At 32.4% G+C, this 22,112-nt stretch overlaps 1 protein-coding gene across 10 annotated transcripts in view; it reads left to right on the forward strand.

The window, feature by feature from the left end:
- Rdl (Resistant to dieldrin) overlaps window positions 1–22,112 on the forward strand; it is a 183,222-nt gene that overhangs the window by 140,270 nt on the left and 20,840 nt on the right. For 7 of the 10 annotated variants that reach the window (XM_074118503.1, XM_074118510.1, XM_074118502.1 and 4 more), the window contains exons 5-6: window positions 12,722–12,804; window positions 21,113–21,250. In XM_074118503.1, the coding sequence (XP_073974604.1) occupies window positions 12,722–12,804; window positions 21,113–21,250 (221 nt within the window). Of the gene's footprint in view, window positions 1–12,721; window positions 12,805–20,413; window positions 20,552–21,112; window positions 21,251–22,112 lie in introns of all 10 variants that reach the window. The other 3 variants (XM_074118512.1, XM_074118506.1, XM_074118505.1) reach the window with 1 other exon arrangement.

Genomic DNA, 22,112 nt, shown 5'->3' on the forward strand with positions numbered 1-22,112 from the left:
AACCCTCTGCTCATCATCATCAATCTTGTGTCCTAAAAGTGTTGTCAGTCAGTCAGGTGGGTTTTGGTTATAAAAGCAACGTTAAAAGGTTTTGTCGTTGAGTTCAAGTTTGTCACTAAACTGTTTGCGTTTAATAATACAACTATGAAGTAGCATCTTATTTTTAAAATAAATATTCAGTCATTCATTTTATTTAATAATAATAATAATGTCTTAATTTTATAAAATACTACATGCAATAATCTCATTAACCATAAAACATCATTCTTTTTGTTTCTGTTTTTTTAAAGTTATACAAATTTTAATTAATAACATACATTTATAAAATGCTGGGTTACTAAAATTTGTGTACTATATTTTACTTATCCTAAAAATTATTGATTCTTAAATAGTCAGTGTGAGATGATTTAAGTAATTAGTTATTTGATAAACCATCAATGTGCAAAAATCAATGACACATATTGATTGTACATAATTACTGGTCAGCCTAGCAATATCAGCTAGCTTGTATAGATCATCTGCACTGATAAAATTCTCTTTTCAGTCTGTTCCAAAAACAAAACGCAAATTTTCACTATTTAATGTTGACTGTTAAATAGTGCATTGCTCTGCAATCATTTTCCACCCGAGATGTACCAAATTTTATGTTTTTACTCCGTCTGTTTCATACCCAAAGTTTTAGACTATTAGAGAACATGATTTTTCGAAAATTTCAGGACTTAATTCATAACTATTTATGTAGTTATTTTCATTGTCTACTGATTATAATATTTTTTAGTAATGCAGAGGTGCTACAATAGTCTTTTCGTCAAATTTTTATTTATTTTTGTTAATTTCCTTGCTTTTGTATTTGAATCTATCTGTACCAGGCTCACAATATTGTAAATGATTTTCTCTGAAGCAATATATTATATGTCTTCTTCATTTTAAAGAAAATTTAGGAAGTTTATCTTTTATAGGAAAGAGGACAAAATTGTATAAGTTAGGTGTTTTTCCAACATTACTCTTCTTCGTGCAGTATTTGACGATCAACTCTAACACAAATGTCCTAACGAATAGTTGTAATGTACACTTTAAACATTCTTGAACGTCCAAACTAAAATGCCTTTTTGCATTAACAAAAGATTTAATAGAAACAAAATTATTTGAATATCCTTTGCTGCGAAATCCAGTATACAGACACAGTATACCTGTGGAGTTAAATTTGGGAGTTTTAATTTAATAAAATAGACAATGCTTTTTGAAGATAATATTAGTGTACATTTATTAATTAAAAAGACTGACCTCAATAATAAATAATTTATAAAAAAAAAATGAACATTACATAATTCATTGAGTATAATATATATTATAATATTAAAAATTCTGTGAAGGTACATATTTTGTATCTACATAATTTTATTCAAACAGAAAATAATTTCAATTTTATAGCCACCAGCCTACCTACAATCCAATGAGTTTAGATTGAAACATTTTAATCAAAAAGCACTATCTAAGAGTAGCTTAATAAAATATTTAACTGAAGCTTTAAGCTTAGGCTCCTCCACTCATAAAATGGCTACAAAATATAAAAAGATTTTATTAATGAAATAGAGTGCTTTATCTTTTTTTCTCACATCTCATTAATTTATTTTTACTCTGCAGTTTTATATCTTTATTTACCTTTTCCTAACTATCTTTGGCAGATATTTCTTTTCCTTTTCTTGCCATCAAAGTTTTTTTGTTTTTGTCCTTTTCTTTGTGTAATGGTAGGGAGGTATAATGATGCTCTTTGACCACTTCAAGAACTGCTTTATTTGAATTATTTTTTTTTGGGACAAATTTGAGAATTAGATTTCTACGATTAGAAAATTTAAGGGTACATATGTACATTGTATTTAGGTTTTTTTTCACGAAAAAAGGAAAACAAATTACTGCCTTAATTTTAGTATTTTTATTTTATTTATTTATTTTTCAAAAAAATAAAAATGAAATTGGACATACAATAATATTTTTTATTTCTCAAACGGATAAGTTACAAAAATAAATAAAACAAAAATTATTTTTTTAATTAACAGTATATTTTTACTTAGTATGACTTAATTTATGTATTGCGTGCAACGAAAGAATTTTGTATTATAATTTCAATGTAATATACTCGGTTCCCTAGCTGAGAGTCTGTGTTCGAATCTAGGACTTGAGATTCCTCTATGCAGGAGTTTTTTACAGCACACTTTACGAGATGGGCAGTGTAGTCTTCAACGAGAGAACACTATACAGAAGCCGGCAGTGCGCTGAAAAAAAGCTCTTGGCACCAATGACCCCACATTTTGAAGCGCTTTTAAATAATAATAATAATGGTAATATTAATAATAGAGGCCAGAGATAAGGTAGTGGAGTCACTGGAATCTCATGCGGAGATTCTGGATTCTGAGAGACAACAGTGTCCGCCGATTGGCAGTATTATTATTATTATTATTATGACCTTTATTTAACTAAATACAATTATACAAATGTAACAAGAACAAAAGGTATACAGCATGGCAAATGCCGTCTGCTGGAGTTGCTGCTTATAGAAAGCAAAAATTAATAAATTCAGATAAATGAATGACAAGGATATTTATGTCAATATTGTTGATACAATAATAAGAACGAAGAAAGAAAGGGAGAAACAAAGCAAACAAACAAAGAAACAGTAAACAATTACAAAATGGAAAAAATAAAAGATACTCTGAGAATAAGAATAAAAAGTAAGTTGTTCAAAAATATTACCAATTCTTCTCTGGAAGAATAAACTAAACATTCATATATACCATATATAAAAGTTTATAAAAATTGAGGTGCTTTAGTCTACTGTCCTAGACCTTCAGGCAGAGATTGCGAATCAGAAATAATCACATTAAAGTTACCTAGAAGAATTACATTTGTATTCGATATTCCAGATAAAAATTAGATAAACAGAAGAAATCGTCTTGCCATTTCGAAGGATTTAAATGTACTAGAACTATTAACATATCAAAATTTTGCTTACTAAAAGATATTACCACTCTTTTATTGACTCTTACAAGACTAAAACCTTTTTCTAAGATATTAGAACGTATACCAATTAATATCCCCCATTAGCACGCCCAAATTTAGATGATTTAATTGCAGGTATCCCCATTAATTTATAATTTTTGAAAGATTGTGAAAAATAACTGAAACCATCCTTTAAAAGATAAGATTTAAATAAACAAATACTTGGTGATTAGTGAGAGAATTCATAAAATAAGAATCGGTTACTTTACCTTATAAGCCTGCAACATTATAAGATAAAATTACTGTAATTACTAAAAGTAGATTTGAAGTTTGTTGAAGAATTCCAACATGTAGACCTATCTCAGGATGATCGCACAATCGGAATAGATGGTAATACCGGTGGAGGATCAAGTGCAGTGTTGATAGGTTGTTGCCTGAAGTAATCCCCAGGAAGGCTATTCTTAGCTACGGCAGAAATAAAACCGCTAAGATCGAGGCCAGTAATTTCACGTAATCTTTGAAGACCATCCTGATTTTTATAGCACAGACCAATCATTTGACACCATGTGAAAAGATGACCCTCTACAATTAAGTTATCGCTTCTCAGAGATACTTTAAGAGTTTTGCTAAGTCTAGACAACTCCTTACGTACTAACAAGAGTTTCATTCTTTTCTTTCTGGTCGTATCCGGGAGGTCTTGATGTATAGCAAAACCAGTATTATTTAGGTTCTTTGAGGCGGCAAGAATAGCTAGTTTATCATGAAAACGACTAAAAGTCAGCAATAAAGGAGGGTTCGAAGTTTGTTGATTGCCCAAAGCAAATGCATGAATATTTTCGACGTTAATTTTCACATGAAGAAGCTCTTCACAAAATTTTGAAACATTTTCAGAATAGCTACTAGTCGACTTAAAAGCGTTTATAACACCCCTGAATACCAAATTGTTTCGACGAGCTTTTTTGTCTAATTCTTCTAAAAGTTTTTCATTTCTACTGTTTGCTTCTTTTAAATGCTCAATATTTTCTTTTAATAATTTATTTTCTTCTCTTATTAAACGGTATTCTTCACGTAACTCCTTAAAATCTTCTTTAGTTGCCAAATGCGCGAGTTTTTTGTCCAGAAGAGCAGACAAAGTTTCCAAGTTAATAGTTACTTCCTTTGGCGAACTCATATTTTCTACCACAGTTCTCTTAGAGACTCTATTTGTGAGTTCAGGAGAGCTTCTAGCTCTTTTTGGTGTACTTGAATCTTTTTTAAATTTATTCTCAGCTTTCTTAGACATACGAAAAGATTATTAAAAAGCCTGGTTATCCAATCAGAGGAAAACAGAATAAGTATCACTTCATATTAAAACAGTTTACTAAAATAATTTTTCCCCTAACTTGTTTTAAATTAACGTCCTTTCACGTCTTTCAAAATCTACTATATTATTAGTCAAAATAAATATGCTATTTACGAACGTTTGTATGCAATAACGCTGTTTGTAGACAGTATCAAAGTACGTACACACACAGAGACGGTGAATGTAATCCCCACCACTCCCGAAATAAAGTAACTCATGCACTGGATTAAATAAAACAAATTTAAACAAACTGCCGTAATTACGAAACCACTCGATATTTTTTCTCCAAATTTTCTCACGGAAAGCAGATTCTATTAAAGAATAATTATGCTGAATTTCACAAAAAACAAACTTCTCTAACTGGGGTTAATCACAATGAATTTATTTCACATTACACATAGATGTTCACCCTATTACTGCTAGCAGCACACTCTGGTAATAATGGTAATATTAATAATAGAGGCCGGAGATAAGGTAGTGGAGTCACTGGAATCTCATGCGGAGATTCTGGATTCTGAGAGACAACAGTGTCCGCCGATTGGCAGTATTGTCTCGACTTTAATTCCTACAGATGTCGGCGCCCCCTAAATCAGATCATAATAATAATGGCAATAGAGAAGAGATCAGCAAGACATTGTATGTGTAAACCAGGGAATTCTCTGCAACATTCCAACTTGAGTTGCCATTAAAAGTGATAAAAAGTAAAATGAAAATTATTTATCTGTGGCGCAAATAACCCCAACAGTCGATGCACCAAAAATTGATAATAATAAAGAAAATGATTAGATAAGGGCATAGTCACTGAACTTTGGAGGATCCATGGAACGGTGGTTCTGGATTCGAATCCATCTGGAAGCCCTCAGGTTTCCCATTTACATTTGCAGCACATTGTCTGATAATGATGATCGATCTAGCAATCGAACTCTGTTTTTTACTTTATATTGTACTAATTTTCAATAACTGAAAGATTTGCATTAGTTAGGAGTATATTGAGAAAGTGCAGTTAGTGGTATAAATATGCCCTAAAGTGACTTGATAATAAATATTCATGATATAGGAAGAAAATTTAACTTAACATTCTATTTGTTAATGATGCCCTTTAGGCACTTTGGCTAATCTGAGAGAATTTACATCAAAAGGGTATAAATTGTACCACTGTGCTCGCAGCATGAGCATGTTAAATTCCAACTAATCATTTACGGAATGTATTAACCTTATTTCCATTAAATTTTATCTTTTAACGTGAAAAATTTCACAGTTTAAGGTCAGTAGGTTCCAGTATGTAAGGAGTAGAACGCTTTAAGCTTTAAAAGGTGCTTACTCTTATCTAACACGCCAGTACATAACTTTTTGCCATGTTCCTTTTGCCGTATTTTGTACATAATGAATTAACCTGCATGATAGTAATTTTTAGAGAGCGTATTTCTATATTTTTAGCTATCATAAATAAAAATTTATCATTGATTCTTTTTACAAATGGCACATCATATAGCTGGAAACCTCTTGAAGATATCTCTGGGTATTTAATAATACGAGACTTAATAATAAGGTCTATCAAAACTACACCTATCAAAACTTAGCTTCCAAGCACCATAATCCCATTTCCACCAAAATCGCTTGTGGAGAGATGTTAGCATCTGAATGTCACTCCCCTTACCGTCCGCAAGCTCTAATCCTTTCATCTGAAGAAAATGTGAGTGAATTTCGATTCGTTTTTTAATAAAACACGTCTCCAATCTTTTGCTGACCAATTGTCCATGTTCACCAGAGAATTAAAGTCTGGCAAACTCAATGGGTTAGGACTGGGAAGAAGAGGACTACTATCGGATCTTCTGGAAGCCAAATTGGCTTCATTTAACCTTGCTCTAACTGTCTTACTTGAAATGTGAACGTTACGGGCAGAAGCGATCAAATTTGCCTGAGTAATTACTGGTGTCAATCCTAATCCGTAAGACAGTCAACTGAATAATTCTCTCATCACTTTTGGAGCGAAACTGGTCTTCGGGAATAGCTGCCAGTTTTAAAATTCTTGAGACAGTCAATTAACCAACTGAGTAATTGTTTCTTGATTTAGACCCTTCTACATGTTATGTCGCCATTCGTGCTTCAATTTCTTCCGAATAATAACCTTGGAGAGGCATGCTAATTTTTAAAAACAAATAGAAAATAGAACTGATAAGTAAAATCTAAATAAAAATGTATAGGAGAGAGAAATTACCACAATTCCAGAGAAGATCTGTGTTTTCAAGAGTTCAGAGAATTATTAATTTAAAAACATAAACTAATGGTTTAGTCTCTTATTTCTTTTTGGAACAGAGTTCATTTACTACGAATCTACATATTTTTAGAAAAATAATACACCAATTGGCTGTAACTTTGAATTACAATAATTTTGAAATTTTATGCAAAACTTTTATCTAATAGTTTATATGGCAGTGTTTAACTTCGTTGTTGGTCACATACAGTCCTAGCTTACTCTATTATCAGATAGTGGTACATTGCTACCCTGTTACAATCCGTTCTTAACCTCTTTTGTTCCATGCACCCCTATGACCGGCCACAGACCCTTTCTCAGTATAATTTATAACAAAAAGCATGAACATAATCTTTAAATTAGTTCACTGCATCTGCTTTATCTAACATCTTTAGATGTACTTTCATTATGGTTTCTTTAAAACGACAATTTTACTACAAAAAGAAAGCATTGCAGCTTATTATTAATTAATTAAACTCAAAAATAAATTGAAAAAGTTTTTTTGTAGCTATCATTGCTGCGCTAATAAGGATTTAAGTTTGAACGGTTAACAAAACCTCTTAAATTTAACCGTCAATATCTCAATAACTATTATCACTAAAACAATGCTATTTATACCAGTTATCGAGCAGACTATTCTCTAACATTGGGTAAAGAGTTTATTAAAATCGGAACAACACAAAGAGATATAAGGGTTTTGAATTTGAACGATTTACAAAACCTACAAAATTTAACCGTCGTTATCTCCAAAACTAAAATCACTAAAATATGTTATTTATACCAGTTATACAGGAGTCTTTTCTCTATAATTGGGTAAAGAATTAATTAAAATCGGAACAATAAAAAGAGAAATATAAAGGTTTTTTAAGTTTGAAAGGTCAACTATAATTCCAAAATTTAAGCGTCTATATCTCAATAACTATTGTCACTGAAACTTTGCTATTTATACCAGTTATAGAGCAAACTATTCTCTAACATTGGGTAAAGAGTTTATTAAAATCGGAACAACACAAAGAGATATAAGGGTTTTGAATTTGAACGATTTATAAAACCTCCAAAATTTAACCAGTGAGTTAAAAAAAAATATCTTTAAATTAAAAATTTTAACCAAACATTTTTACAAGCGAGGTGGAAAAAATGAAGATTACACTAACAGCGATTGGTAAGTCAATATGATGCAGTCGTTAATATCGACGGTTTGCCTAGAGTATTTATCAGCTTACGAGGGTCGTTTGAAAAGTCCGTGCAAAAATAAAAACTACTTAATTTTTTGGGGTAAACCTTTTTTATTTTTCAACATAGTCTCCTTTTAGGCTTATACACTTCGTCCAACGCTGCTCTAGTTTGTTGATCCCTTCCGAATAATAGGATTTGTCCAAGTCTGAAAAATAGCCATTCGTTTCTGCAATCACCTCCTCGTTTGAATAAAATCTTTTTCCCGCCAGCCATTTCTTCATATTGGGGAACAAATAGTAGTCCGAGGGAGCCAAGTCTGGAGAATAGGGGGGATGTGAAACGAGTTGGAACCCTATTTCCATTAATTTTGCGACCACAACTGCTGAGGTGTGAGCTGGTGCGTTGTCGTGATGGAAAAAGACTTTTTTGTGGGCCAATCGTGGGCGTTTTTCTTGCAGCTCGGTTTTCAAACGGTCCAAGAACAATGAATAATATGCACCTGTAATAGTTTTACCCTTTTCCAGATAGTCGATGAGGATTATTCCTAGCGAATCCCAAAAGACAGTCGCCATAATCTTTCCGGCCGAAGGAACGGTCTTCGCCTTTTTTGGCGCAGATTCCCCCTTGGTAACCCATTGTTTAGAGTGTTCTTTGGTCTCAGGAGTGTAGTGATGTATCCATGTTTCATCCACAGTGACGAAACGACGCTTAAAGTCCTGCGGATTCTTCTGGAACAGCTGCAAACCGTCCTTGCAACACTTCACACGATTTCGTTTTTGGTCAAGCGTGAACAATCGCGGCACCCGTCTTGCGGATAGCTTTGTCATGTCCAAATGTTGATGCAAAATATTATGTACCCGTTCATTCGAGATGCCCACAGCACTAGCAATCTCACGCACCTTCACTCTTCTGCCATCCATCACCATATCATGGATTTTATCAATGATTTCTGGAGTAGTAACCTCAACAGGGCGTCCAGAACGTTCAGCGTCACTTGTGCCCATATGGCCACTCCGAAAATTTTGAAACCACTTATAAACTGTTCTAATCGAAGGTGCAGAGTCACCATAATGTTTATCAAGCTTCTCTTTAGTCTCCTGAGGCCTTTTGCCTTTCATAAAGTAGTGTTTAATCAACACACGAAATTCTTTTTCGTCCAGTTTTTGAAAATCACTCGACTTCCTCGATTCAAACCGTATCTGGCTGTAACTTGGTGTGTGTTCTTCCAAGAGATGCTACTAACTAAACATAACCTCGATACGCGCCAGTGGTGCTATCTCTCTGACTTTGCACGGACTTTTCAAACGACCCTCGTATGTTATAAAGAATTGTTAAAAATAAAAGATGAATAAATTATTTAATAGAAACGTTCGAGAATGTTGAAAATAGAAATAAAATAGGGAGTTAGTGACTGCTTTTACTTATTAATAAAAGAGAAACGCTCCAATAAATTATTTATAAGGGATTTGGGAAGTGCAAACTAGATTAGATTGCTGAATAGTTTATGCGGAATAAAACCTTCTAATCCGATTTTAGACAATCTGCTGTTAGTAGTGTATAATAAATTAATTCTTTTAATGGGAAATTAGAATGTTTGTCCTAGAATAGCAAATCATCTTTAAATGTTTTATTCCCTCAATCCTATGTAAGACTAGCGGTAGGAAAAAACAAAATGTATTCTATTTCCGCTATTTCTGAAATTGAAGTGCAAGAGTCTAGAATATTCCGTACAGAAACATTAACAGTGGCGTAGGCTTCGCTTTATGCAATAAGGCTAAGCTTACCTAAAATCAGTAAAAACAAAAAATAAACATGGCTATCATTAGTCTTTGAAAATACCTACATTTCAATAACAACCAAAATCCATATTTAATAAAGAAATCTTTCAACCTGGGGCTCTAGGAGTAAGCGAATCCCCAACGTTCCAGAACTATACCAAAACAGCTTTTTGCAATCTTCTGCAATTGTTTAGTTCTCCCTTCCAGGTGTGGCTACTTCTTGTTAGTCTTAAGCTTTCAAAGATTATCCTTTCGGCTTCCTCTAAAAGTTTAGGTGCTTCAGCAGTTTAATCATTCTACCATTTTCAGTTGAAAATATTGTTAAATATTCTACTGACTTTCCTGGGTGCGGCCACAACGATCAAAACATACCTTCAGGCGTTCCACTTGGCGACCGCGGTCATTGTGGTCGTGGCGAAAACGTCACTAATGACGTCACTATTTTCGCTCACGCAAAGCCCACAACGCCCCATCTGTAGAGCTGGGTCGAAGTGGGCGTTCAGAAATACGGCGCAATTTTTAAAACAAAATATGGCGACCGAAAAAATTATCTCATGTAAATGAAAGTATTATTTCATGTAAATAATAGAATGTGTTTCTCGAAAGTCTACAAAAAATAAATAAATAAATATTTACTTATCCCTTTACACACTAAATCACTGAATAACACAAAATCATTTACCTGAAATAACTTTTAAATTCTTCATCTGAATAAAGATCAATTACACTGATAGCTAATAATACGTAGCCTAAGTTTTCGCTTTTCATCATTGCGATTTTGTAAAATTGCATTCCACTCTTCATCGGAACTAGATAAAGAACTTTCTAAAGCATTATTAATAAATATCCAACTGTTGCCACAAAAGACATTTTAATTTTATTTAAACGTAAATTGTATAAATACTCACTAAAATGTAATATAAAAAATTGAATTATATATATTCTTTTAATATAAGTCAACTTTACCAATAATTAATAAAGTTTATTATAACTGCTTATAAACGGGGTTAAAATTAAAAAATAACCTCTTCAAGCTTCTAACTTATTTTCGAGGCCGCCATATGTAATGTTTACATGAACGGTTAAAACGCCCACAGTCCATTCCACTTGAGTTTTCGATCGCAACGCTCGCAAGCAAGTGGAACGGGTAAAACCGCGGTCGTGAGCGTGGTCGTTGTGATCGCTCAGTGGAACGCACCCCCTGTCGTTCATTTGCCCGTTCCAGAAAAGCGTATCAATGCTTTCTTAGTGCGATAGAGTATAATTTTTTATTTACATGTGATTTTTATGTATATGTACACTGGGCCAAAAAAGTCTGTGAACACTAACCTAAATTTTATTACTTTTATTATTATCTTATTAGAAACTTCTTTTATTTTCAAATGAAATATACTATTCGATAGAGAGAAACCAGAGTTTTTCATTTTATATTCAATCTTTTATTTTTGTTCAGCAGGAATATCACAATTAAATGTTTAACAAAACAACACCCCAAACGAATGCAAAAAAAGTCTGTGAACACTTTGCAGAAATAAATCATTGTTACACATTGTACGTGAATTATAAATTTTAAAAACTTGTAGGACCTCCTATGTTCCTAATCACTTCCAACAAACGAGCTTTCATCGATCCTAATAATTTTGTGGTCGTCAATGTTGGAATTTTATCCCACTCTTCTAAAATAGCGTTTTTTAGTTGTTCACGGTTTCTTATTCCTCTTTTATTTATTTCGCGGCTGATTTCATCCCACAAATGTTCTATTGGGTTAAGGTCTGGCATTTGTGGAGGGGTGTTTAGGCGCCAGAGTGTATTATTTAAAAGCCATTCCCGAGTTTTTGGTGCGGTATGTTTCGGGTCATTGTCTTGTTGGAAGACAAACGTTCCCTCCAACCCTAATTTTTTTGAATTTTCTTTTAAATTGCGTCTTAATATATCCACATACACATATTGGTCCATCATACCATTAATTAGATCTAACTTGCCCACTCCTTTAGCACTCATGCACCCCACACCAGAATGTTGCCTCCCCCATGCTTAAAAGTAGGCTTCATATTTTTCATTTTCATAGCTTCATTTCTTTTTTGCCACACTTTTTGTCGTCAATCAGACCCACATACATTGAATTTCGACTCATCTGAAAAGATTACGGTTTCCCAGAAACTAGAAGGCTTAGAAACATATTCTTTCGCGAAATCCAATCGGCGGTTACTATTTATTTTATTGATTAAAGGTTTTTTCCTCGGGACTCGACCGCAATAATCGTATTCATGTAATTTATTTCTAATTGTCTGTGGTGTTACGCTTACACATAACCACTTGATAATTCTTGACTGATTTTTTGAGCGCTTGTCCTGGGTTCTTCTCGAACAGACTTCAGAATTTGCCGTTTATGAAAGGAATTAAGTTTTGGTGGCCGTCCACTGCGTGGCCTACTAATCACATTTCCGTACTTTTTAATTATATTATGCACCGTTGAAGGGTTTTTTTGAACTATCTTCCCTATTTCTCGAATACTTTTTCTTTCATTTCGCAACGTCACAATAAGTTCGCGAATTGGTCTGGGAACTTCCATATTAGTGGTTAAATGTGTACTAATTAGATTATTTATTCACAAAACTGACTGTAGTGGTTTCTACAATACAATAGAGAACTTTGAAACTTTATTCAATCGTTTTTCTGTTTGTTATCTTAATGTTTTTACATATTTATACAGCTGTTCACAGACTTTTTTTGCATTCGTTTGGGGTGTTGTTTTGTTAAACATTTAATTGTGATATTCCTGCTGAACAAAAATAAAAGATTGAATATAAAATGAAAAACTCTGGTTTCTCTCTATCGAATAGTATATTTCATTTGAAAATAAAAGAAGTTTCTAATAAGATAATAATAAAAGTAATAAAATTTAGGTTAGTGTTCACAGACTTTTTTGGCCCAGTGTACATATTTAAAACAAAAATGAATAAATTATATTGCTTGTCTATGACACATAAAAATTCACCCTCTGCGATTGCTCGCTTCTGACTTACCTCGAATATAGTTTTATACTTAAACCAATGTTCTCTAATTACTTAGAAGCGTAAGAGAAAGTAAAAATGATTATATTTCTTATCTATTTTACTGGAAACACCTAGTAAACAAATAAGTATTAATATTGAAATGAATTATCTGTTTCAGGTTAACTATAACAGCATCGTGTCCAATGAACCTTCAATATTTTCCTATGGACAGACAACTGTGTCACATAGAAATAGAAAGCTGTGAGTATAATGATAACTACAGTTATTCGTGTGATAAATAATATTAATATTGTACTAATATTAAAGTAAGAATAAAAAGAACACGCTTATCAGCACAATTAATGCAGTTTGATTTATTTATTTTATTTCAATGCAACGTCAAACATTCAGTTTTAAATGTATTAAAGGTTAATACGAGTTTAGGTTAATTAATCATTATAAAATTAAATATTTTAAAATATTATTTAAAAAGTCAATGACAGCTTAACATATTTTTATAAAACCGATATATTTTTACATTCCTAAAAATTTGTACAAATTTTATTTGATTTTATATCCAAGTAACTGTCAGCTAGAGGCGACATTAATGTGATAGATTACCAAAATACAATCGATATTTCTCCTAATCTTCTCACTTCAATAACTTTCAATATAATCTATTCTCCTCTAACAGGGATGGTGTAAACGTACGCGAGAAAATCTGTAAGCTCCCTGCTCATTTAAAGAAAGAAAAATAATATAAAAATAAATTAGATGGTGTTGTCAAAAAATGTTTATCGTAAAAATAATATTTTAAAATTTTCCAAAAAGCATTAAAAACTGACCACCTGAAGTCGCAAGTCTAAAAAAGTGAGGTGAAATTTTCAACTCAAGTAGATGATATTCGCCAAAACATAATTTATGCTTTGATAGGAGAGAGCCTCTGTACAATGAGTCGTACTGGAGAATAAGGAGAACATCTTTGGTACGTCTCCATCTCATGAAGCTCTTGAAAAAAAGGCGACAACAGTGAGACCGAGTTGAGAGCTCTAGCCCTTGAAATGCTTGGAGAATGCTATCCATCTCCTCCTTGGACCCACAACTATACCGATAGCAGAAGGTTCCACTAAAAATACGGGAGCTGGAGTGTATGGTATCGACTTACAGTTTTCAGAACCTGTTGGAGCGTGGGCATCAACTTTTGATGGGGAAACCAAGGCTATCCTGATAGGTCTAAGATATATGGTTGAAAAGAAATAGAACAAAGTAGTGTTTCTCACTGACTCCCAAGCTACGTTAATAGCCGTAACAGGATTTCAAAGTGGAATTTCCGCAGATGTAAGAGCGTGCCAAGAAATGGTTAAATAGGCACTTACAGAAGAGAAGCACTTGGCTTTCCGGTGGATTCAGGCACATTGTGGATTTCCAGGGAACAAGCCGGCAGATAACCTTGCGAAGCAGGAGGTGAGTCAATGTGATCAACCCGACCACGCAATGTTCTAAGCATCGGCAAAAAGTAACCACATAAAGGGGAAATTACACGCTGGAAAACAGTGGGCAACTCTGCTAGAAGCAAAATACCTAAGAAGATTCTGTCGTGCTCTTCCGAGGAACTACGATTATCTACAAGCACACCTCCACAAAATAGGTATTAGGGACTTAGATATTTGCCCATTGTGCAATAACGATTTAATGAATTTTAAGTATTTAAATGAGTGCCCGGCATCATAGGGCATAGCTACACATGAAAAATATTGGGCTGCCAGACCGAAAAATGGTTTAACGCCTTTGTTGTGGGATAGAAAGGAGAAAATATTAAAAACCACTTCAGTTTACTGCCTCCGACCGAATTTACTCAGAAGGTAGAACCTCGGAATACAGAAGAAAACGAAATAGTTACGATAATAATTAATAAATATTCTTTTAATTGTGGGATTCAACATTCGACAGTATTTGAGAAAATTTGGGATGATAGAGTACTAATAGTGAGAACTTAGTACGGAGAAACTTCGTAATTAAATCCCTTTGCCCAAAACAGTCGTCTTCGTACATTCTTCTCCTCATACTGAGCTGAACATTGGTTATTATTCGGCTGAAGACAGTTTAAACGTTAGAGTGTGATTGTAGAAAATTATTTCTTAGGGTTATTTTGACTTATTTTTACTGTATCATTAGCGATTAACTAAATATTTGTTATTCATCTGTCTCGAGTTCTACAGTATCAGTCTCAGCTATTAAGTTCTCGAATCCTCTTCCGCATACAGTACACATCAACGCACTTATTGGAGAATTTTCGTTCTCTGATGAAGGTCCGTCTGGGAATTATTCATTAATTCAAGCACATCTGAAGTTTTGGTTCGTTGTAAGAGAAGCCAAATGTTGGTACCAAATAAATGAACAAATGTACGCGTATCATAAATATTAATCTTGTAAAATCGAAGTCATGTAAGAAAGAATTAAGCCTTTAAATTGGAGAACAGTGAGATAAACCAAATGTACACACTCTCATGAAATTAACCAAGTTTATATGAGGTGTGGCTATTAAATAACGAGACTATTGCTATAAAACATTTTATTTTAAATTTATACATATTAGTTATTATCACCTTCAATATACACCCCTCCACTATCCCTATCTTTGCGAATTTACCATAGTTCGAAACCGTGCTGGAAGTCTTTTTCTGTGAGCTCCTGCATGACGCGTGCCGCTTTTTCTTTCACAGCTTCAACGGACTGAAATCGTGTCCCTTTTAATGCAGATTTGACTTTGGGGAACAGATAAAAGTCACATGGGGCCAGGTCAGGCGAAAAAGGCGGTTGGCCTAAAACTGGGATGTTGTACTTGGCTAGAAACGTCTTGACCGACAATGCAGTGTGAGCGCCGGCTTGACTTGCGCCGGAGAACCCATGACTTGTTCTTTCAAAAATCGGGTCTTTTTTTTCCTTACTCTTTCACGGAGTTAATCAAGTACCTGACGATAGTAATGTTGATTAATTATAATCGATATTTTCATCCGTTTTGGACGTGGAAGGGCGACCTGGGCGGTCATCATCTCCGACGTCTTCTCGGCCATCTTGGAAACGGCTTGAACCACTCAAAAACTCGCGCACGTGATAAACATTCATAGCCATAAACTCCTTTTAATAAAAGATAAGTTTCAGTAGCGGTTTTACCAAGTTTCATGTGAAATTTTACGACAATTAGTTGCTCTACTACATGTGTAGTACTCGTATCATGTTTTCGGCAAAACGAAACTAACACCTCTTACACAAACGACGGTTCCGGTCAGACAGATTTCTCTTCAAGCACGTTAGACGCTGCAATCGAAAGAGAAGGCTTTACGCTGCACAGCTGTCGGTCGTTAGGATTTGGCGCATGCATAGTTCTTCTGTAACAGCATCAGGCTCAGTTATTTAATAGCCACACCTCCTATAGTCGAAAAATTGCATTATAAAAATATTTTCACTTGCATTTTCCCTGTAATCTTAACAGTTACTATCTTAATTTAATTTTTTAAAAAAAGAACTTAATAGTCAGATTAAAGAAATTCAGTTCGGAAGATCCTTAGCTTAAAGATCGAGTGCCTTATTTTTTGGAATCAACGAGCGGGGAGGACTTGAACAAAGCTTTCCTGGTGCAACACCAACTCGCACAACTCCAAGTAAAACAACACTTCAAAAACAAAACAAAAATACAGAGAATTTTACTTCTAAAAGAATTTTTAGACTGACAATCAAAGAGAAATCCCAGACTGGTTAGAGGCGAGCGTGATAGCATCGACCATAAAAATTCCTGTGAATGATAAAAATACTACGCGATTTTTATTTCAACCATAATAACGTTAATAAAAGCATTAAATATCATTACTTTAGGGCTCCATTACTTAAAAACATTAGATCTAATCAATTAGAGTAACTGAAAATCAAAAGCTCTATACGCGTGGAACCAAAAATATATTCTAAATCAAAGTTCTTTTAATGAAATTTGTAAAATAAAAATAAAAAAGTGGACTTTTTTTTTCAAAACAAATTAAATTGCTTAAAGACTGCCAAGATATCTATCAGATAGAAATGTGGACTCTCAGAATAATTGTGACTTTTAGAATAGCTATTAATTGTCTGTGACATCGAGAGAAAATATTTTTTGAGACTCCCCCAAGATCTTGACAATTGATTTCACCCTAAGTTAAATTAAAGAAAACTTTAACGTCACTAGTACTGTCGCAAATTTTATTCATCTATTTATCAACACATTTTATACACATCACCACAGTTGTAACAACAATTTTGATTTGTGTTAGAGGACAAAACGCGGTTGTGTATTGAGTCAGTTCTGATCTTTAACAACTTGAAATATCTGGTTAAAATATAATCCAGATCGCAAATTAAGTATTAAGATTAAACTCAAAAATAACTTCTTTTTCACTATTTATTTAATGATTTAGTTCGTAAAGATTAACATCTGCTAAACTGTCATTGGAGACTTTGTTTACTAAATTCAAACAATATAAAAAAATAATTTAAAGAGGGCAAAACACAATATTAATTAATTAAATTAAATGCTGTTCAATTAATACATTTACTAAGGATTGAATGGGAAATATTGTAAAGTAACAGTTAAAGAAAAAATCAATTAAGAAACTGTTCAAACTTGATTGAACATTAAAATGTTCAATTTAATGATTTTTATATTTTATAAAAATGTGTTTAGATTTAAGTATTGAGAGAAGAATACTTTCTCCCTTCTTCTAGTGTACATAAAATTATGCTTTAAAGTCTTCGTTATGAACTACTTACAACGAAACAATTTTAAATATAGACCAAAAAAGGGGCTAATAAAGCATTTAAGTGAACAATGCATAGTTGGAATGCACGCTAAAACAGCATACACAGCTTTAATACTTCTTGTGAACACTGGTTTTTTTTGTAATATTCTTTTTTCTTTACTTTTTGATTTTTTTCTATTTTTTGTTTTGTGTTTTGAAGCTGATACATTGTGCTTTCAAGTGTTCTTCTTTTTGTCTTCTTCAAACTGTAAAGTTTACTAAAAAACAGAAAATATATATATATATTTATATACATGGAAAAAAATAATAATTGAAAGATGTGAAAGCCCCTTTATTAGATCTAAGAAGAAGGAAGGAACTTATTTTTGGGGATGAATGTGCCCTGGTTTACTTGGAAAAAAAAATATATATATATTTATATCATTTTTAAGATTTATTATTAAATTTAAAAGAGTTTAATTCTATATTTTTGTGGATAAATGAAAGAAGAATGCACGTGTTGGGGTGAACAATTATGCTTAAGTGTTTTTAAATTTTATTCTCTATTTCTGTCATTTCTTTTCTGTCTTTTTTTTTCAATTATTATTTATTTTATGATTTTGTTTCTTATTTATGTTATTTTGTTTTGATTTCTATGTCTGTCTACATCTGTCTGTGAATACCCAGTGCCGTCCTTTCTATCTCTTATATTACTTCCTTTATGAGCTAGAGAAACAGTGAAAAATAAAAAAACAGCACCGAAGTTCGTGCCTGAGGTTTGAAGGGACGGTAAAGCACGGCCAGTTACTATGGCACTGTGTCTGCCTCCACTAATTGTTATTTTTATTTATTTTGAAAATATACATATATATATATATATATATATATTTCAAATAAATATTAAGATATATGTATATATAGATTGATTGTCAGTCTGTCTGCTGCCCGTTCTGAAGAGTTGACCTCCAAGCAGCTATAGCACACTATGCCCACTGCTAGAGCGCTGTGGCGCCCTTCTTTTGTAAATCCTTAAATCATAAATCCGAGAAAACAAGACAAGACTTGATACGGATTCATGTTTTATTTCTCTTTGCGTTTATATAAATACAAATTTTTTTGTTTTCATTAATTAACACCTTTATAATAAATGAAAACCAACGTAAAGTTTCATTTTCTTCAAGGTAAAATATTTGAATTTACACCCTTTCAATACACCTTAATTTTATTGATAATTTTGTGTTATTTATTGATTTCTTAGTTATTTATTCCCCACTTGCTTATTTGTTGTTTTTTTTTAATATACAAAATGCACGCTTTTTGTCCATCAAGCCTTTGTAATTTGATTTTATAAATATGTAAAAGTTAAAAAAAAAAAATTCCAAGTTTTAGGGCTTCCAACCATTGCTTAACTTTCCATATTGCCATTATTTTGAATTGAATTAATGTAAATATAGTCACACAATGGCTAACGCCAAAGCATGCTTTCCACGTCTTTAAACCACCTTTTTTAAGAATCCTGCAGCTAAGAGTTAATTTTTTTTTATTATTGTTATAAACCACCAAAAATAATTTGGTTTCAAGTTTGCATGGATTTGATTTTTCCATTTTTAATTATTAGTTAATTTTAGTAAAAAAAAAATTAAAAATAGATTAGTTATTTATTTTTTTATTTAATTTACCTGTAAATATTTACCTTTTGAATCATTAAGAAATTATGAAACCCAGGTAATTCTTAAAAAGTACGAGGCAGGTGTGGGATATTTCATTAATTCTGGATATTGATTGAGTACACTTTTATTCTTAAGTAATTAAAATAGTATTTAGAAATATGTTCGAAACAAACAGTTTTAGAAATTAAATAATAAGTAAATTAACGCTTTGTTAGCAGGTACTTATTGAAATGCTGAGTAATCAACTCAGTTGCTGAGTATTATCTTCCTAAATCACTTTTCAAACCTTCATTTGAAATTCTTTACATGAAATCTATGTCAGCAGTGAGAAACGCAAGCGAAATTGATTTTAGTATGTTTGTAGACTTTTGTCTGGTTTCTTTCACAATCAGAAAAACTGAGAGATTGTTGAATTCTTGGTTATTTATTAAATTGGGAAAAGTTATTAAATAATAATAATAATTATTATTATTCGGAAAGTGCGTGAGATTATCACCTAAAACCAATTTTTATTTGACATGAATTTCGGGGATGAAAAAAAAAAAAATTGAAAAAATTGGCCACTCTTTTCAAATTAGAAAAAGCATAATCACATCAGAAGAATTCTCCAACCTGACGACTTTTTGAAAAAAATTTTTTGAATGAGAATTAATTTGTAAAATTTCTCACAAATTGCTAAATCAGTTCCATAAGTTGATTCACAGCATCTTTCTAGATTGCTCTAGCAAATACTAAATGAAAGTGCAGTATCCTTGCTAGATTCCGAGTTCTTTTTATCATCACTCACCTAGAAGGAAGCAGTGAGAGAAAATTAAATTAATACAGGCCTAGATTTCTGCTAATTATAAATCAAGCTGTTATTTCAAATGCTATTGATTTAATAATTTTTTATTGCAATGAATGCCTTGTAATCTCGGTAAGAAAGGGTTACTCTGAAGCGCCAATTTAGTCAAAAAGCTCGTTTCTCAGGACTAAAAAATGCTCCTGGATCACTGTTTAAGTGGATCCGATAATCATTGTGGAATGACTTGATGTAAGTTTGCGAATATGCGAAATGTTAAAATGATTCTGTGCAGAATTAAATCCTACATTCAGCCATAAAGACGAGAGAAAGCATTGGCAATTAATGATTGAGTTAAGCCAAAATGAATTGGTTATTTATTATGAATTCATGCCAAGAAAAGTGTTTGACAGAGAAATCACTTGAGGCGCTAGACAACTCTATAAAACAATTTTTTATTTGAATACAGTACAATTTAAGTTAATAAGTCCCACGCCTGCGCTGTGCTATGGCTTGATTATGTAACCACACTTCTTTTTTTCTTTTTTGTATCCCTTTTAACAACAAAGGAGAAATAAAATAAGAAAATAAAAACTGATATTCGTGGAGACTAAACGTCTTCTATGTTTTCTTTTATTGTCTGTCAAGTGCAGTTGGCTACACTATGCGTGATATTCGGTACAAATGGAACGCGGGCCCTAAATCAGTGGGCATAGCCAACGAAGTGCAGTTACCACAATTCAGAGTCCTCGGGCACAGACAGAGGGCTACCGAAGTTAACCTGTCCACAGGTACTTTGTGTAAAAGCGGGCCCTTTAAATAGGGTCCGTGAAAAATTACATTGCATGTCATTTGTACATCAACTTAAACAAAAAAAAATAAAAATTTATAAATGAGAAAAGAAAATAAAATAATCCTTTATTTTGTTTATTTTCTGTATTTGTATTCATTCTAACAATAATGGTTTTCATTTACTTTCATCTTATTCATCACCATTTTCGTTTCACCCACACATATCTTGCCCTACATTTCACTATTATATTCCTCACTATCACTATTTGGCACTACACCCTCAAATATCTTCTGCCTTTTAAAATAAGTCTGACTAATTTAAATAGAAAAAGGAATCTAACCTGTCCAAAATCCAATCCGACACATCCCTCAATGGTGTGTGTGCTGCGAATGAATATCTTTGATTTTCTTTTAATTTTTATGTTTTTATTGATTTTCTATTTTTTTTTACTTTGTTTTCAAATTCATTATATTAGTTTGTGTATGAATTGAGGGCAGCCATTGGGGCAAGGCGAGATAAAAAAAAACGCCTATGGATATTATTATTGCTTGTCCTCTAGTTGGTTACACTATGCGAGACATCCGCTATAAGTGGAACGAAGGACCTAACTCGGTTGGCGTCTCCAATGAAGTGTCACTGCCCCAATTTAAAGTATTAGGGCACCGGCAGAGGGCCATGGAGATTAGTTTGACTACAGGTAATCTCCATTATAAAACAATCATTATTACATTTATTTTCCCCCAACTTTTTTACTTATCTTTTATATTTTTATACATATGTATATCCTTTGTTATGTGTAATCCCTTTTTTAAACAATCTAATTCCTAATTTTATAAGATTATCTAGAGGAGAATCACGATTCGAAATTACTTCTTCAACGCTAAATCCATCAAATTATTCAAAGTTAATCTAAAATATTAATAGAATAAGAAAAATTAACCGTAACAGTAATTCTAAACGTGATCACCTCAAAGTATTTACTTTTTGTACTTGGAGCGAATGAAGAAGGAAGTTTATCAAACTTTTAACAAAAAAAAAAAAAATTCATAAAACTACATATCAAAATGTCTTTTACCCATAATCTGTTTTAAAAAGCCAGTAAAATCCCCAGCTAGTGTTTGATCTGGTTAAAAACATTACTTGCCGAGCGCCCATAGCTAGCCCTGTGAATAAAGCAATTTTTTTTAAAAAAAAACACAAAATACTTCGCACAGCTTCTCTGTCCACACAATTTCCTTATTATACACACCTTAAGTTGCTTTATTTATTACTTTATTTATTTAATTAGAAATAAACCCAATAATTATTCTTGAAAACTTTTCATGACCATTTATTTTTAACATATTAAACAAGAAGTTAAAAATTTATATTACAGACATCCAATTCCCATTGGAAGGTCTTCAATATTGTTTTGTAAATGTTGTTTAGAAAACTTTTACTAAAATACAGTAAAATTATTTATTTATTTATTTTAATTTCCAAGTTTTGAATTGCTTAGAGGGTAGTAGATTTTAAAAAGTACAAAAATCTTTTATTTTTAATAAATTACTTAAGATTAT

The sequence above is a fragment of the Rhodnius prolixus genome, unplaced genomic scaffold (genome assembly GCF_049639745.1).
Source record: "Rhodnius prolixus isolate KJV_2025 unplaced genomic scaffold, Rpr scaffold_2, whole genome shotgun sequence".
NCBI lineage: Eukaryota > Metazoa > Arthropoda > Insecta > Hemiptera > Reduviidae > Rhodnius > Rhodnius prolixus.